General features: G+C 40.8%; 1 protein-coding gene across 1 annotated transcript in view; it reads right to left on the minus strand.

Moving 5' to 3' along the window:
- The window catches only part of ZNF704 (zinc finger protein 704), a 233,163-nt gene extending 214,013 nt beyond the window's left edge, over positions 1 to 19,150 (minus strand). Inside the window, exon 1 of the mRNA XM_042923611.1 lies at positions 18,662 to 19,150. Coding sequence (XP_042779545.1) covers positions 18,662 to 19,150 — 489 coding nt within the window. The remainder of the gene's footprint in view (positions 1 to 18,661) is intronic.
- Between the last annotated feature and the right edge of the window lie 735 nt (positions 19,151 to 19,885).

Below are 19,885 nucleotides of genomic sequence, written 5' to 3' on the forward strand. Positions count from 1 at the left end.
GAGAATCCATACAATAACTTGCTTGTTCTTTCATTTTCTGTTCATTTGAATGTTTACTGAGTTTCTATTCCTACACAAGCACTTTGGGGGGGGGGTGTGGTTTGTACCAATAAGATGGGGCAACTGTGAATTAACAGATATTTTGGGGTGAAGGGGACACAATGATGATGGCCTGGAAGTTACTGAGAAACAAGATGGGTATCGCTAGTTTCACATGAGTAAACCGACTAAAGCAAGAATGAGTCTCAATGGAAGATATCAACATGAAAATCTACAAACCCATGACAAATGAGATAAAAACAAACAAGGAGGAAGATCAGAAAGAAAGAACTCAAAGTCATTTATTACATGATCTTGAAAGAACCATTTAACCTCTTGCCATGGTTGCCTTCTGATAAAACTGAAAGGATATTATAAGAGGTCCCATATATGGAATGACCGTAAAGAGTGTAAAACACTTTAAGAACACAAGACATAATCAATGTTTTGCTGTCACCCATCAAAGGGTATAAAGAAGAACAAAACATTAATTTTCCATTACATATTTAGAAAGTAAAGTCTTCTTTCCCACGTGATAAGCTCCAAGTCCTATATTTTTCTCTGCTTCTACTCGCCAGTGCCTTCCTGTCCACTTTGCCAACTTTTTAAAAAGGATACACCAAAAATACTTAGCAAAGATTAGAGGGGCTGCCTGAGCAGAGTTCTCCTTTCCAACTCACTGGGCATTACATTACAAGAGAATATAATTAGGGAAACTTGCCTAACTTTGGTGTTGGTATCAGAGTCTGAAAAACTAATTTTAAAACAAGGCTGTTAAGACAGCAACATTAAAATGGAATTTCTTTAAATAGCTACACTTCTATTTCTCTTTGTAGTAAACTAAAAACATGAATACCATTTACTACTTGATCCTAGTTACTAAGCTTAAGTTTTAAATTCCACTCTTTTTGCTTAAAACAACAGGAAAAAAAGGGGGGACAGGAGAATAGGAGTCAGCAAATATGAGCTTAGACTGGCTTTGCAACTTAGCAAATTATTAACCACTCCAGGTTTCTACATTTGTAAAATGAAAACTGCAATATGAGTCCTATGCCTTCATTATCCTTGCAGTTATCATTTCATAATATTTATTAGTTTGACTATTCTCCCACCAAATTGAATGTTCCAGGAGGACTGCGTCCTTCTTGTTTAATAGTATATTCTCTGCATTCAGCAAAGTGGCTGGTACAAAGTAGGCATTAAATGAATCTAATGTTTGGCTATCCCAAGATGAAAGTGACAGCAAAGGAAATTCACTTAATTATTGATCTATTTTCTTGTGTCTTTTGATGAGCAAATGTCTTCAATTTTGACTGTCTAATTTATCTATTTTTCTTTTACATTAGTACTTTCTAGTTTTTATCTGAAAAACCTTTGCCTACCTTAAGATAGCAGATAATCTCTTCTGTTTTCTTTGAGAAGCTTGGTAAGTTTTAACTTCTCTATTTGTATCTGATTCATTTTGAATTAATTTTTGTGTATGGTACAAGGTAAGGGTACAGGTTTTTTGGGTTTTTTTCTTTCCATATGGGTAGTGGTTGAAAAGACTTCACTCAATTTCTTTGGTGCCTTTGTTGAACCATTTTTGCGTGGGTCTACTTTTGGGGCTCTCTATTCTGTTGCCTAAATCTACCTATTGTATAGCACCAGGAGCACATTGTCTGGATTACTCTCACTTTATTATTATTATTTTTTAATGTTTATTTATTTATTTTGAGAGAGAGAGAGTGAGCATGAGAGAGAGAGTGGGGAGGGGCAGAGAGAGAGGAAGACAGAGAATCCCAAGAAGGCTCCATGCTCAGCCCAGAGCTTGATGCAGGCCTTTATCTCACAATAGTGAGATCATGATCTTAGCTGAAATCAAGAATTGGTCACTTAACCGACTGAGCCATCTGGGTGCCCCAGACTACTCTCACTTTATAGCAAGTCCCAAAATCAAGTAGAATAAGTCTTCCAATTTTATTCTTATTTTTCAAAATTGTTTTGACTATTATAGTTATTTTGCATTTCCACCCATTTTATATTAGCTTGTCAATTACTGCAAAATTCTTGCTGAGATTCTGACTGGGACCATGCTGAATCTATAAATCCATTTGTGGAGAACTAACATCTTTTTTTTTATGTTTATTTATTTTTGAAAGAGACAGAGTGAGAGCAGGGGAGAAGCAGAGAGATAAGGAAACACAGAATCCGAAGGAGGCTCCAGGCTCTGATCTGTCAGCATAGAGCCTGAGGCAGGTCTTGAAACTCATGAACCATGAGATCATGACCTGAGCCGAAGTGGGATGTTTAATTGACTGAGCCACCCAGGCGCCCCAATGTGGAGAACTGTCATCTTAACCATATTGAATCTTTTCATTGAACACGGTATATCAATTCATTTACTTAGGTCCTTTTGAATTACTCTTATCAGTGTTTTAATCTTACACACTTTTTTGTACATTTTTATTTAATTTTATTCCCAAATGTTTAGTTTTTGATGTCATTGTAATTTTTAAAAAATTTTATTTTACAAATGCAATTGAATTTTATAAAATAACCTTGTATACTATTACTTTGCTAAATTCACTAATCAGTTCTAGTAGTTTTGTCAAAATCCTTAAGGGTTTCTCTGTATGTGATCATATCATCTGCAAAGAAAGACAGTTTTACTTTCTTTTTTTTCTAATCTTTATGTCTTTCATGTATTTTTCTTGCCTTATCACACTGGCTAAACCTCCAACACAATGAATATAGGGGTTAGAGCACACATACTTGCTTGTTCCTGATGTTGGTGAACTGATTTTTCTATTAAGCATGATGTTAATTATAGGTTTCTTATATACAATCTTTATCAGTTTGAGGAATGTCTCTCCTATTTCTAATTTGTTGAGAATTTTTTTTTTATTACAAATGGGTGTTGAACTTTGTTTTCTTCATACTTCTTGAGATGATCATGTGGCTTTTCCCTTTCAGTCTACTACTGTAATTAATTATACCAGTTAATTGTCAAGTATTTCACCAAAAGTACATTCCCAGAGAGGGAAAACTTTGATCATAATGTATTATCCATTTTTATGTGGCTAGATTTGATTTGCTAATATTTTGTTTAGTATTTTTGTGTCTATTTACATGAAAGTCTATAATGTTCTTTATTTGTAAGGTCATTGGATATTTTCAGTATCAGGGTTATGTTGATCTCTTAAAATGTACTGGGAAAATTCCATATTCTTTTTTGGTAAAAGTTTTTGTAAGACTGGTATTATTTATTCCTTAAGTATTTGATAGATTTCACTGGTGAAGCCATCCAAGCCTGGAGTTTTCCATGTGCAAAGGTCCTTAACCATAAATTCCATTTATTTAACAGATGGTGGGTTAAATATTCTGTTACTTCTTGTGGTCAGATTTAATTTATGTTTTTCAAGGAATTTTCCCATTTCTCCAAGCCATCAAAAGTACTGGCATAACATACTGGCATAAAATCCTCTACTAACATAGTATGTCCTGATTATCCTTTTAAAGTCTGTAAGATCTATAGTGACATCCTTTCATTCTTGACATTAGTAGTTTATAGTCTCTCTTTTTAAAATCAGTATAGCTAGAGATCTATCTATCTATCTATCTATCTATCTATATTTCTTCTTCCATTCTTATCTCTGTAATGCACCACCAGTAAACACAGAGTTTACTATCTGTCTCAAATAGTGTGTGAACAGGAACTCTTTCCAAGTCTTGTTCTTACCTATGTTCTTGCAGCTGGCAAAGAGTAGGAGCTCAGTGAATATTTGTTGAATGAAGTAAGTATGGGATTAAATGAAACAGCCAAAAAATTTTTTTAAACAATAAAGCCATCAACTCATCACTGAAGGTAAACAAGATCTTTGAGGTATCTTAATTTTTTTTTAATTTTTTTAACCTTTATTGATTTTTGAGACAGAGAGAGAGAGCATGAATGGGGGAGGTTCGGAGAGAGAGGGAGACACAGAATCTGAAACAAGCTCCAGGCTCTGAGCTGTCAGCACAGAGCCCGATGTGGGGCTCGAACTCACGGACTGTGAGATCATGACCTGAGCCGAAGTCAGACGCTCAACTGACTGAGCCACCCAGGCGCCCCTGAGGTATCTTAATTTTAACATAAAAACACAGGCATACAATGAAACTACATCATTTCTATTACATCTTTTTTAAGTTTATTTATTTTGAGAGAGAGAGATAGTGCACACAAGCAGGGGAGGGGCAGAGAAGGAGGAAAATGGACATCTGACTCCATGTAAGCAATGGACTAGTAGCATCTTAGAATGGGAATGAGATGGTTGGCAGTGAGAGAGGAGCAGCTTGACAGTTTGAAATGACCCAAGATAGGGTTTACAGAAAGAGCAGGGACTGCTATTTGCATTTCTTGTTACATGAGTGCTTGGTGGGTGTTCAAGAGGTTCTGAAAATGTGCTTTTAGCCATATGTTGAGTGATAGTATTTTTTTTTTTTTTTGTAGCTCTTTATTCTTATTCTAAAAGAAATTTCTGTTCAAAAAGGTCGTTCTTTCAACTTCCTATAGTGATTTTGGTCACCTGATTCTTCTTGCAATCTAGCATAGAGGTTATTAGGAAAAACTATTTTTTACGTAAAAAATTATAATAGGGAGAACCTGGGTGGCTCAGTAGGCTAAGCAGCTGACTCTTGATTTCGGCTCAGGTCATAATCTCAGGAGTTCATGGGATCAAACCCTGCATGGGGCTCCCCACTGACAGCACAGAGCCTGCTTGGGATTTTCTGTCTCTCTCTCTCTCTGAGTTCGTTTCTTAGTTCCAACTTAGTTCCAACTTAGTTCTTAGTTCTTCAGGGTTTTCTATATATAAAATCACATCATCTACAAATAGTGACAGTTTTACATCTTCCTTTCCAATTTGGATGCATTTATTTCTTCTTCCTCCTTAAAAGCTATGGCTAGGATTTCTAGCATAATACTATGTTGAATAAAATTGTGACAGTGGACATCCTTGTCTTCCTTCTGATCTTAAAGGAAAAGTTTTCAGATTTTTGCCACTGAGTATAATCTCAGCTTTGAGCTTGTCCTATATGGCCTTTATTATGCTGAGCTATGTTCAATCTATACTCACTTTGTTGAGATTTTTATCATAAATGGATGTTAAATTTTGTCAAATGTTTTGTGGGTCTATTGAGAAGATCATGTAATTTTTACTCTTCATTTTGTTAATGTGGTGTATCCCAGCAATTGATTTATAGATGCTGAAACATCCTTGTATCCCTGGAACAAATCCTACTTGCTCATGGTGTATGAGCCTTTTAATGTGTTGAATTCAGTTTGCTAATATTTTGTTGAAGATTTTGCATCTATGTTCAACAGGGATATTAGCCTGTAATTTTCTTTTTTGTGGTGCCCTTGTTTGATTTTGGTATCAGAGTAATACTGGTCTTGTAACATGAGTTTGGAAGCATTCCCTCCCCTTTATTTTTTTAAAAAGAATTTGAAAAAGATAATATTAAATCTTTAAATGTTTAGTATAAATCACCAGTATAAATCACCTCTTGGTCTTGAACTTTTGTTTGTTCAGAGTTTTTTGATTACTGATTGAATCACTTTACTAGTAATCAGTCTGTTAAGATTTTTCTATTTCATCATGGTCTTAGAAGATACTATGTTTCTAGAAGTTTATCCATTTCTTCTAGATTGTCCAATTTGTTGGCATAGTAGTCTCTGCTGGTCCTTTGTATTTCCTTGGTATAGCAGTTGTAACTTCTTTCATTTCTGACTTTATTTATTTGAGCCCTCTCTCCTTTATCCCTAGTGAGTCTAGTCACTAGACTTTGCCAATTTTCTTTTTAAAAAAAACGGGTTTTAATTTCATTGATCTTTTCCATTGTATTTTTAGTCTTTTTTTAAATTTATTTCTCCTCTATTATTTCCTTCCTTCTACCAACTCTAGACTTCATTTGCTCTTCTATTTCCCTTAGGTGTAAAGTTAGATTATTTGAGATTTTTCTTATTTCTTGAGGTAGGCATGTGTTGCTATAAACTTCCCTCTTAGAACTGCTTTTGCTGTATCACACAGACTTTGGTATGTTAAACGTCCATTATCATTTGTCTCAAGGTATTTTTTTATCTCTCCTTTGATTTCTACATTGACCAAGTGGTTGTTCAGTAGGTCTTTTATTTTCCACATATTTGCGATTTTTCCAGTTTTATACTTGTAATTGATTTCTAGTTTCATACCATCGTGGTTGGAAAAGATGCTTAACATGGTTTCAATCTTCTTGAATTTAGTAAGACTTGTTCTGTGGCTTAACATATGGTCTGCCTCAGAGAATATGCACACTTAAATTCCACATGCATTCAAGAAGAATGTGTAGGGGCACCTGGGTGGCATCCAACTCTTGGTCTTGGCTCAGGTCATGATCTCACAATTTCATGAGTTTGAGCTTCACATCAAGGCTCTGTGCTGGCAGCACAGAGCCTGGTTGGGATTCTCTCTCTCTCTCTCTCTCTCTCTCTCTCCCTCTCCCTCTCCTTCTGCCCCTCCCCCACTCACGTTGTCTCTCTCAAAATAAATAAATAACCTTTCAAAAAAAAGAAGAAGGATGTGTATACTGCAGCTCTTGGATGAAATGTTCTGTATATATCTATTAAGCCCATTGGACCTAATATGTCATTTAATGCTGTTACTTCCTTATTGATTCTCTGCCCGGATGATCTGCCCATTGATATAAGTGGGATATTAAAGTCCCCTTGCATTATTATATTGCTGTCAATTTCTCCTTTAAATCTGTTAATATTTGTTTTGTAAATTTAGATGCTTCTATGTTGGGTGGATAAATATTTACAAATGTTATATCTTCTTGCTGGACTAACCCTTTATCATTATGTAATGCCCATATTTGTCTTTTATTATAATTTTTGTTTTAAAGCCTATTTTATCTGATAAGTATAGCTACCTCGGATTTCTTCTGGTTTCCATTTGCATGAAACATCTTTTTCCATCCCTTTACTTTCAGTATATGTGTGACCTTACATCTGAAGTGAGTCTCTTATAGACAGTATATAGATGGGTCTTGTTTTTTAAATCCATTCAGCTACTCTGTGTCTCCTGATTGGAGAATTTAGTCCATTTACATTTAAAGTAATTACCGATAGGTATGTATTATTGCCATTTTGTTAGTTGTTTTCTGGCTGTTTTGTAGTTTCTCTCTGTTCCATTGTTCTCTTGTTTTCTTTTCTTGTCTTCTGATGATTTTCTGTAGTGTAATTTTCTTAGGTTCCTTTCTCATTTTATTTTTTGTGTATCTACTATAGGTTTTTGCTTTGTACTTACCATGAGGTACATATAACAGTGTATGTATATAACAGTCTATTTTATAACAAGTTAATAGCAAGTTAAGCTTGGACCCATTCTAAAACTCTCCCATTTTACTCCTTTCCCCCAAGTTTTACGTTTTTAATGTCACATTTTACATTCTTTTGTGTATCCCTTAATTAATTATTGTAGGTATAGTTTTTTTTTTTTTTTTTTTTTTTTACTACTTTTGTCTTTTAATTTTTACATAAGCTTCATAAGTGATTAATTCACTACATTTACTATATATTTACCTTTACTGGTAACAGTTTTACTTTCATATGTTTTCTTGTTACTAATTAGTGCCCTTTCTTTTCAGCTTAAAGAAGCTCCTTTAACATCTTGTAAGGCTTGGTTTAGCAGTGATGAATTCCTCTGGCTTCTGTTTTTCTAAAAAGTTCTCTTCTTCAATTCTGAATGATAACCTTCCTTGGCATAGTATTCTTGGTTGAAATTTTCTCCCTTTTAGCATTTTGATTATATCATGCTACTCCCATCTGGCCTGTAATGTTTTTGCTGAGGAATTTGATAGTCATAGGGGCTCCCTTGTATGCAACAAGTTGTCTTTCCCTTAATGCCTCAAAAGTTTACTTTTTAAAAAAAATGTTATTTAAATAAACTTTGGGTCCTAACCTAAATTAACGGAAATTAGTGAGTATTGATTGGCCTTTACTAAGCTCTTGTAGTTGACTTGTAAAGCATGCACAAGCTACACGAAATGTTTATGACAACCTATAAAAACTACATTTCATATTGTTTTTATAATTTACCCCAAAATACTATCTCTTTAAATTACCACTGTTGCTTAAGTACCAGATTTAAGTTCTTAAATCTGTTGGTCCTCACTGTTTTCTTCAGTGTTTGACAAATATCTATGTTATTTGGTACAAAATTATGATAGATAGACAGACAGAAGAAACTGACCTATTCTTCTCTGGGTTTATTTTCCACAAATATAAATGGGGATAATAATATTCACCTTCCAAGATTACAAAGAGGGTCAACTGACGTTAACTCTGAGGTTCCTCCATGAATTATAATACATTAAATGTTGGGTAATACTGAAATAAATATTGAACAATATGAGTCCTTATACAATGTATTCAGTGTTCACAAATGCTTAACTCCTTTATGCAATAGTCACACTGTTGCTGACAGAAAATGTGTCAATCCGAATATCCTACCCACTGTATATGCTCTTTTCATTTAGACTATTCTGCTATTTTAAGTCATTTTCCTTTTAGAATGTGGAAAACATATTATCGGATACTCTTTCCTGGGTATAAACACCTTGTGATTTTCTGTTCCCTTGGCACTTTTTAATTCTGTTATGATGGCACCTCTCACAACTGCCATCTCCTCCACTTGACCCTTAATGGAGACTGATATACCAAGAAAGGTAGTGTTCTCTACCAGTTTTTAAACTTCACACACAAGAATGGTATTCACAGATACACAGGTGAAAATTTACCACATGAAATACTCTTTTTTGTTTGTTTGTTTGTTTTAGAAACTTGACACTGAAAAAATTATCAGCTTTATTAGGGAAAATATTTCAAAGGTTGCATGACCCACAAACAACACTTTAATCTTTCTCTGCATGTGTGACAGTTTATTTCTTTAATAATGCAGCTTTAGGGGCACCTGGGTGGCTCAGTCAGTTTAGCATCTGACTCTTGGTTTTGACTCAGGTCATGATGTCACTCGATTTTAGGGCCCAGCCCCATGTTGGGCTCTGTGCTGACAGTGTATAGCCTGCTTGGGATTCTCTCTCTTTCTCCCTCACTCTGTCTCTCTGCCCCTCCCCTGCTCGCACTTGGTTTCATTCTCTCTCAAAATAATTTTTTTTAAATGCAGTTTCAGTTATTTATCCCAAATATAAGATACTTATCCACGGATTTCTCATTTATAAAAATAATTATAAACCAGTATTTTCTAAATGTATCTAAATGTATTCACCTTCTTAGAAACTCAAAATGGCCATTGGCATCTATGATCAATAACTTCTTTATATATTTATAGGTAGATGGGTGTTGTACTATTCTTCCAACTTCCTCTATGTTTAAAATGTTTTGTAACTTAAAAAAACAAAAAAACAAAAAAAAAACAAAAAAAAACTATGTCTCTGTTCTTAACCAGAATTTCCCCAAGTTGTTTAACCATAGTGTCCTTTTCTCCTCCTTCTGGATCTCTCCCTAATAGTAGAAGCAAGTAGGTACCAGAGTTGAAAGGTACACTTTGGGCTACACATCCCAATCTACTGAAAGAACAAAGAATGACTTCTTGACCAAACAAAAGTACAACAGGTCCTAGACTCAAATGCAGAGGAGAACAGGAAGGACAAACCCACACCTCGGAGATTCTTCGCCGTATGAAGTGAGAGGTGGTGGAAGATGACATTACTGTTATTTTCACCACAGCTGTTTTAAAAAACTATTTTTTAATGTTTATTTTTGAGAGAGAGAGAAAGAAAGAGTGGGGGTGGGGGGGAAGAAGCAGAGAGAGAGGCACAGAATCCAAAGCAGGCTCCAGGCTCTGAGCTGTCAGCATAGAGCCTGACACGGGGCTCGAACCTACAAACCGTGAGATCATGACCTGAGCTGAAGTTGGATGCTTAACCAACTGAGCCACCCAGGCGCCCCCTTACCACAGCTTTTAAACAACACATGTTCAATGCATATGATAAAACTCTTCTCACCTCTTTGGATAGTAGCGTTTATTCTAGTATAAGAGCTATGGATCTGAGCAGACTATGAACCTAAGAGACAGAATATCTGTCCTCTTTGCACAAGTATATAAATGGCTCACAGCTTCCTGAGATAAAAAGGAAGATTCAAGCTCACCACATATACAATGGAACCAGAGAATTCAGATGAACGAAGTCACTTCAGGAAGGAGTTCTCTTAAATACCTTGGTAACATAATAAGGAGGAGGTTGTAATAGTCAAAATAACTGTGGAATTTTGTATCCTTGAGCAAAATTTTATAAAAGATTCTCTGAAACCACAAAAGAGATAAACTGCCATCCATTTCAAATTTCAGGAGGTCTTTGGGCCATATTCAATAACAACAGGCAATGACAAGACAACATTGTCCTAATTTTATAGATGCAAACAAAGCATACAGATGTTAAGCAACTTGATATGGCCATACGACTAGCAAATAGAGAAGCCAGAATTTGAATCCAGACCCTGTGTTATATCACTTCTTGATCTATCTACAGAGAGGTAAAGTGGAGAAAGGCGTAGCTAGCAGGAACACCTGCTTTGACTCAAGCCTGCTCTCTCCCATCTCACTGAAGAGCCCACAATGAAGGTCACACTAATGGACTCAAATTATTCTGTCTGCAGGTTTGATTCAAGGCACACCACCTCTTTAAAATATGGATTTCATTTAAAATGTTGGAGCACTTTTGACATTCACTTATTTTGACGAGCCATCCCCAATTAGTCTGAATCAGGAAGATTTTACTTGCACTTAACCTTCCATTATGACAAAAACATAAGGAAAGCAAGTGTGTTACTGGTAACTGTAGGGCAGAGCATCAATACAACACGCTGTAAGTCAGTCCTCGTAGAGCAACATAAAGGCAGGATCCCTTTATTTCTTTGCACCTCAAGGTCCCATGTTGTTCTGCAAGTTGAACGTACCCCCCATATGTTACTGCTAACCTCTTTACCCTAAACTCCCAGACCTGCCTTCAAAACTCTAGAGTTGAGCCTGTTTCCCCTACATATAAATCGTAACACTGGACTTTCCAAAACAGTATCTTTGACGAAGCGTAAAAATTTAATCACTTTAATTCTACTACACCTATCTCACAGTGATACTCTGTTCCATTTCATCCAATGAGAGCAACCAAGGTTATATGCCAGATTCAGTGATTTAAACTCATGCTTAGACTAGCTACTCAGAAATTACCTCCTGACCAAACCACACAATCTTCTTAGTATAGACTGTTTGGCTACAATTGTTTTAGGGTACGTATCAAAATTACATCCCAGATTGTGGTAGACAAGTAAAGTCTCTCAGCAGATCTAATTTTGATCTTAGGGATAAAGAAGAAAAAGGGCTTCAAACTTCTTTACAGACAATTTGGCAGGAATTTGTTAGACTGTGGGCTCCCTGAAAGTAGGTCTTATTCACTGTTACTTCCCACATGTGTATTAGGGACATGATAAGCAAGAGCCCACAATAAATTTCTACAAAGGGAATGGACAGGAACATGAACAACAAACCCAAAGAGAATCACCCTTATTTCAACGATAGAGATTGGCTAGGCCAGAATTCTGGCTGGTTATGAGAGCCTCCGAATATTCTCAAATACTTCAGAAAGTCTAATGGAAACCAGGCATTCACCTTAAGGTGAGATTGGACAGGGCAAATTTCCTTGACTTTAGCAGACTTTGTATCAAGTCACTGTGACAAGACCAGTAGCTCAGGTCAGAAGTTCTGATCCTGCACACTGAAGGGGGAGGGGAAATGCTCCCGTGCCTCTCTCCTCTCTGAACCCTTCTTGAGGTGGAAGACACAGTAATCTGACTGGGACAGATTTACAAATGAATAGTGTCTCTGTGTTTTAAGAAGTCAAGCACACACAGGGCTGTAACTGCCTCTGCCTCCTTCTCAGTAAGAGTCAGGGGTAAGAAGATTCAAGATAGGTCTTGGCTTCTTGCTTTTCCCCCTCTTTTTTCTAATGCTTCTATAATCAACTAGTAGGAACATTTCGGCGAAGGAGGAGAGGTCCCAGTTAAGGGCTGAGTACACATGTCCTTTGGAAACTGCACAGGGATGAGGGATTGGCCCAGGCAGGATTCTCAGGGGGTCCCGCCCAGCCTATCACATGCGACCACAGCCGCGGTGAGGTCACCTCTGCCTGAGGTACTTTATGTAGGAAGGAAGAACTTTCCACAAATAGAAGTTGATAAGCAACTTATCAACTGGCAGATCACTTCAGAAAGTTGTGATCTCTCTAGCCACAGTTCTAAGGGAGTGAATGGCAGAACATTCTTAGCACAAGAAACTAACTTGAGGGTCATAACTTGAGGTTGGCAGATCAGGGTGCTAATCCTAGCCCCACCAAACTCGCTAAGCAGCCCTAGCTGGACAAGGCATTCCACCTTTCATGGTCTCAGTGTCCTCAGTGGTCAAATGAGGGTATTGGATTACTAGATAATCTCTGTTTCCCTTCCAACTCCAGCAGTCTATGATTCAGTGAATGACAACTCTGTCTGGTATCTTAAGCACATGTCTTTCACTTGAGCCAACACAGAGCATTTGTAAGACACATGCTTGTTAGCAAATTGGAATTCAGTGTTTGCTGCACAGACTCTGCCAAAGGATTCTTAAAAGTCATCTGATATTCAAGATATAGTCTAATAGATGTGTTAACCATCCTTGAAGAGCTGGCACCTAGGAAGCAGATTCCATTCAATTAATATTTATTGAGTACCGAGAGTAGGAACTTTGACAGGTATTATCTCATTTAAACATCTTTCTTCATGGTTTTTCAATAGATGAACTCTTATATATATATATATTTTTTTAATTTATTCACTTTTTGAGAGAGAGAGTGTGAGCAGGGCAGGGGCAGAGAGAGAGGGAGACACAGAATGTGAAGCAGGCTCCAGGCTCCCAGCTGTCAACACAGAGCCTGATGCAGGGCTTGAACTCATGAACCATGGGATCATGACCTGAGCCGAAGTCGGATGCTTAACTGACTGAGCCAGCCAGATGCCCCAGTAGATGAACTCTTGATAGAAGTACTACCAGTCTTTCATATCCAGTTTTTTCCTAAACCATTATGCCAACAAATGATCAATCTCTTCAGATGCTTCAGTTCTTGTCCCTACACTAAGGCACAGCATCACAGAGCACAACCCTGGGCCTCGTTATCTCTGCCCCTGCTGTTTTGCTTAATTGAATAGCAACTTACTATTGAATCCTTCCTCCATTTGACATTGTCCTTGTATTTTTTTTTTTTTTTATTAAACTCTGGATAAAGATATTATTTACTGTGCTTAGTGTTCCTTATATAGGAGCCTAGGAGGTTCACATTTTTGGGGGGTGGAGGGCAGAATCTCACCACTGCACATAAATACGTAAGCTTCCTTTGATCAGAAACAGAAAGGTGCAATACAAAGTTTCTTTGTCATCTCATTTAAAGCCTAGATTAGTGTCCGTTACAATAATCAAGCAATACATCTCAGATACTTTATAGCACCTATTCCTCAATCTCCTTGGCCATCCCAAGTCCTCCTGGGGTATATAAACCCCAAATAAATTATGGGAGATTCCATTTAGGTGACTAGAAGCTCAGGCCACGGATGTGAACCATGCTCCCAGTAGGTGGCCCCCCCTACCTCAGGTGTGGTATTTCATCTCTATCCTCAGTTGTGGAGAAAGAGCCATATTGATTCCCAAATTATAATTTCTAATGAAACCTTCTTTCATATACAGCATTTAGTATAGTTCTTGGTTTAAAAATATTTGGCAAATATTCATTCATACTGATGATATTTTAGAACCCAAACTGTCCTGCATTTATTCCATTCCCATTGTTTTATTGATTTTATTGGTTAACTCTTTGTTTTCTCCAACCCACTAACCTATGACCTCTTCACCATCCCTCACCCCCCTCCTGTCCTTTTCTTAAATCACAGCTTACTTTTCTTAAGTCACAGGTATACCAACTTCCTCAACAGTATGATCTTCTCTTTCTTTCCATTGCTCATCCAGCTGGCTAACCGTTATCCCTGAGGAATCCTGCTCTCTGCTTTGTCTACAAGGAGACAATATGGTATAAGGAATAAGGGTGATAGCTCTGGAGTTCAACTTCCCAAGGCTCAAACACCTGCTCTGCCACCTAATACCTGTATATCTTTATGTTGCTTAGCACCTCTGTAAAATGAGGATGATAATAATAATGCCTGCCTCATGGATATGAAATAAAAAGTTGAAATGAGACTATACATTTAGACTTGTACCAACTGACCATACTAGATAGTCAATAAGCATTATTTATTACTATTATTCCATGCATGAGTCATGGAATGAATTTGGGACAATCACATACCAAGTCAGACTTGCTTGCACCATAAGTGGAAAACCACAGATATCAGATGGGCCCTTGATACTCTCTGGCAGCTCTGTTTGCTTTCTCAGTATGTTTGCTCTCCTACTCTCCCACAGCACTGTGCCAAGCCTTCAACTCTCCTCCACTCTCAGTTGATAGAAGCCATAAGATAGAAAATAGAAGCCATAAGACAAATACTACTTCATTTGACTATCATACAATATACAACTACCCATTTTCCCTACCTTTTCTTTAATTCAATGGAAGAAGTTTCTTTGCTTCTGTTAAAGGCAACCCCTGTGATTGGGTTACACGTCCCCTCCACTGTGGCTTTCCCAAGGACTTTCCTTCTGCAATTTCTCTCTTCTCTCTGCATCTTTGGTTCTTCCCTAACACGACTCCCAAGGATCCTCACCCTCTTCCAAGGGTATTCATGCCCTTGTATATCTCCTTCCATTAGTGTGGGTGGAACTTATGACCCAGTACTAACCAACAGAATATGGCAAAAAGAATGGTGTACTGTTCCTGTGATTATAGTGAATTATGAGAGATTCTACCTTCCTAAGACAGGCGCTAAGATTCCCCTTGCTGGCTTGATGAAGTAAGAGGCCGTATTGAGGAAGTTCAAGTGACAAAGCACTATGGGGAGTAAAAATGTGGGTGGAGCAAAGGGGATCCAAGCAATAGCCAGCAAGAAGCTGGGACCGTCAAACCTGCAAATGCATGGGAATGAATTCTGCTCACAACCTGAATGAACTTAGAAATGCATTCTTCCCCAGTTAAGCCTTCTGATGAAAACACAGCACACTTAACACCTTGACTGCAGCCTTGTGAGACACTGCAAAGACCCAGTTAGGTGGAACCTGATTTTTAACCCACAGATACTGTGAGAAATGCTGTAAGCCAAAAAGTTTGTGGTGATTTGTCACACAGCAACGGAAAATGAAGGCATCCCCCTCCCCCAAAAGAAATTCCCATAATGCTGTAGTCCTTACACTAGAGTCTACTGTACCCTATGTTAAAAAAAATATAGACCATATGCCTTCCAGATAGTCCCTCTCTCTTCTCTCTTTTCCAATAAAACTTGTTAAGAGGGTTTTTCAGATGTGTCACTATGTCCTCACCTCCCATTCAGTGAGAGGTGAGGACATCACTGCCTTTGCATTCTGCCTTTGCATTCTTTTGTCAAGAATACCAATAAGCTCCACATTATCTAATCTAAGTGGATATATCTCTATGCCTATCTTACTCAACATCCCAGTAGCATTCAACTGTTCAGCACTCTCCACCTTTTGAACTATTTCTTCTTGGCTTATGGGACTTTACATTCTCTGGTTTCCATCAATTTGTTTGGCTGCTGCTTCTCATTCATCTTTGCTGGCTTCTCCTACACCCAAACTTAAATAGTGACGTGTCCAAGTCTGGCCCAAGTCTGTCCTCCTTTGACCTACACTCCCTTTCTAGTCCCCAGCTTTAAATGACATCAACATGCTACCGACTCCCAAATTTTTCTCTCTAGCCCTGACCTCTCCCCTCAGCTCCACATCCTACAGCCAGCTGCCTAATTGCATCTCCATTTGCATGTCTAATTGTCATCTCAGACTTAACATGACCAAAAAGAACACTTGATTTTTCTTTCATAAAATTGGTTGTTCCCCCAGTTTTCCCAATCTCAGCAAATGGCACATTTAACAAACCTCTACACTGGGGCCTCTCATTCCTTCACCCTCCTCCCCTGAGCCATCAGCAAGTCCTTATAGGCTGATCTTCACAAAAGATCCTGAATCTGTCCACTCCTCTCTAACTCCACTCCTGTCAACCTAGTTAATCCAAACTGCCCTCACCTCTCACCAGACTGCAGCAGTAGCCACCCAACTGGTCTCCTTGCTTCTCCCTGCTGTCTTCTATACTCTATACAGCAGGAATTTTTTAAAAATGCAAACCACCTCGTATGCCTTTACTGCCTACGGCTTGCCAAAAACTTCATACTCTACTTTAGAAAGGCCCACCAAGCCCTATGTTGCTGGCTCCTACCTGCCTCCCTGACATATCTCGTACCTACCAAGTTCCAGCCACATTCACCTTTTTCTCCTTCCCGCCTCAAGACTTTTGCAACTGTTATTCCCTCTGCTGGAAAGATCTTCCCAAAGTGCATGTGTCAGGCCTCAGATCAAATGTCCCTTCCTCATGGAAGTCTACCCCATACCACAGCAGCTGTCTCTTCTTTCGCCTAGACTCTGTGACATCATTATTTCCCTCATAGCACGCAATCACAATCTCAAGTGCCATACTTGTTTGTTGTTGCTATGACTCTTTTCACTAGATGTGTGCATCTGGAAGGCGCTCACAGCTACGTTCTAGAAGAGTACCTCACACACTGGAGGTGCTCAATAAATATTTGAATAAATGAATGCATAAGTATATGCATAAGTTGTTGACACTGTATATGCATTCGAATAAAATATTAGGAAAAAATGACCTATTAGAAAATCTCTTCAGATGCAGTGTCAGGATGTCATGAAAGCAGTAAAAAATAAAAATAATTATACCTCAAGCTATTCAATGTATACATTACTGCAAAGCTGTGGGCAAACAATGCTATAAAATGAAGCCCATTTTTAAAGAATGTAACAGAAATTTGTCTGGAGATGTAAACAATCTTTTTTGATAATGTGAATCATCACACCCTAGTTATTCTGTTTCCATAGGTTTGATTTTTTTCCTACATTGGGTTTACTTTGATCACGGAGCATAAATTACAATTAATTTTTCTGTCAGTATTTCTGGGCAAAAACACTAAGGAATCACTACTCGCGTTACTCAGTGTCACTGATGCATGTGACTTAATTCCAATCCCAGCTATATCCTGTAGCCATACAATGCAGGCTTTTTAGCAGACCATGGTAATGAGTAGCTCATGGTCTGGATTCCAACAAGCAACTGTCAAAAACTATCATCCCGAATGACTACTTGCTGAAAATTTCTCACTCCCAGAGCCCGTACTTCCAGGGTGGTCTAGGAAACAAATTTGTGCCTATGTCTATTCTGGGATATTCTAAATGCTGATGTTTAGCATTTCTTTGGAATTGCAATTTCATGCTTTGAGGAGTTTTTTTTTTCCCCCAAGCCCCAGAAGATAAATAGTCTCTATTAAGCTCACTTGTTTATGTATTTCTTTTCTTCCTGATATACCACTATCCTCTGAAAACTCCGGTAAATAGTTACTCAGTTGATTTTAAGAACCACTCTTGAGGAAAAACACTAACTTCATCGCTTACCACTTGCTGCCCTCAAAACTTCTTAGCAACATACACTGTGCATGAACCTCAACGTGGTTTGCTTTGTCCAATCGCATGCCTGAAAGCCCAGCCAGTCAGTTGTGTAATAATAAACCCCTTATCTCCTGAAGATACACAAACGGAAAAATCTCTCTGTGCTTCAGTGCACAAGAGACTTCACTAGAATTCTCAGCAGAAATTCACATCCATTTTAAATGCCAAATTATCACCCCCCCCCCCACTTTTCCCAATTTCCTCTTTTTTCCCCATTTGCAATTCCGAGGAGGGAAAAAAACCCAAAGGCTAAACAATGTCGAGTTTAAATGGGGGGTTCGGGAGGGTCGGGAATGCCAAAAGCTGCCAGCTAAATGCAGGTAGAAACCAAGGGCTTGGTTTTTGCTTTGGGCTTACCGGTTCCCTTACAAACATCTGTGATGGAAACTCATCAACAATTGTTCTTGGATGAAGAAGGGATTGAGAGATTGACAAGAGAAGCTGCTTACTAGTTTCAATAAGCTTGGCTAGCCCTCAGAATACGGAGAATACTCCTGCTTCCTCGGGGAAGAATAAAATCTCACTCCCTCTCTTACCTCGCGCGTCCCCACCCGGCGTAAACCCGCGCCTACCTCGTCCCATCTCCAAGTTCCCTACCTCACTGGGGAGAAGTGTCCTTTTCCTGCACCCACACGAGACAACAAACCCGACCCGGCCTTTGAGGAACTGGGGGGCGGGGGGGACCGCCTCGAAAAGGTGCTGGGGGCCCGAGGTGTGAGCTAACCAGTTCCCTCGCTCTGCACCGGCGCCGCCTGACACACCCCTCCCGGCCCGGCCTCCACCGGTCGCCAGTCCCCGGCCTCAGCCCGCTCCTAGCCCCGGGGCCGGGGCCCGTCTCCCTCCCCGGGCCGGCGGGTCCCGCGCGCGCCGCTGTGCCCAGCACGCACCTTCAACGCGCCCCGGGCCGGGCCCTTGAGGACCGCGCGGCCGGGGCCGAGGGGCAGGAAGCGCTCCTCGCTGTCCTCCTCGTCTTCGTCGCCGTCCACCACCTCGACGACCACCTCCTCGTCCTCGTCTTCCTCGTCGTCATCCTCCTCCTCCGCGCCCCCTCGGGGCTTCTCCTCCACCCGCCCGAGCCCCCTCCGCCGCCTGCTCCCGCCTTCCTCGTCCTCGTCTTCCTCCCCCAGAAGCAGCAGCACGGGCGACGAGGCGGCGGCGGCCCCGGCGGCCCGAGGGGGGCCGGTCCCGGCGCTGCGCGGCGGCGGCAGCGGCGGCCTCCAGCTCTCTGGGGCCGGGGCCGGGGCCGGGCCCGGGCCGAGGGGCGGGAGCCCGGGCAAGGTGCCTTCCTTGGCGGGCGCGGGTCCGGGCGCCTGCAGCGTGGCGCCCCCCCGGCGGCTGCCCAGGCTGGAGCGCTTGGCTAGACGCCGCGCCTGCATGCCTGACCGCGGGCTGCCAGCCGCGGCTCGGAGCCGGAGAGTTTGTCACCTCCTCCTCCTCCTCCTTCCCCTCCTCTTCCTCCCCGGGCGGCCGCTGTGGTCGCAGGCGCCCGGGGCGCGGGGCTGCGGGGCGCTGCGGGAGCCGCCTCCCCGGGCTTGCAGCTGCCACTGGCTGCAGAGGCGCGGGCGCCGCCTTCGCTGGACCGGCCCGCGGGGACGCCGGCGGCCGGCAGCTACGGCGGGGCGGCGCGGCGGCCGCGGGCGGGGGTGGGTGTGAGCGAGCGGCGCGCTGCCGCCTCCGCCGCCGCCGCCGCTGCCGCCCGGGAGCCGCGGGCCGCGCTGCGCTCCATGCGGCCGGCGGCCGGGCCCGCGCGCGCCTCTCCCGGCCCGCTGCGCCCGCGCGGTCCGGGCCTACAGCTGCCGTCCCTCGGCGCGAGCTGTTTGTGTTGAGTGTTTTCCACCACCGCCCCCCTCTTCTCGAGCCATTCCTCGCAGCTCTCCGGTCCCCCCGTTCAGACAAAACCCGGACTGGATTTATTTTCCCTACCCACAGCCTCCGCAAATCTGGTGCTTCTAAGCATTTGGCCCAGACGCTGGGGCAAACGCTAACCCGCAGCTGATTATTCCTTCTGCAGGGTGGGCGGAAGACTTTGCTGGAAGTAAGGCTGTTGGTCAAACTCAAGAGTTTGAAGGAAGAGATTTGCCGCAAGTCGTTTCAATGGTCTCTGCGGTGCA

This window comes from Panthera leo, chromosome F2 (genome assembly GCF_018350215.1).
Source record: "Panthera leo isolate Ple1 chromosome F2, P.leo_Ple1_pat1.1, whole genome shotgun sequence".
NCBI lineage: Eukaryota > Metazoa > Chordata > Mammalia > Carnivora > Felidae > Panthera > Panthera leo.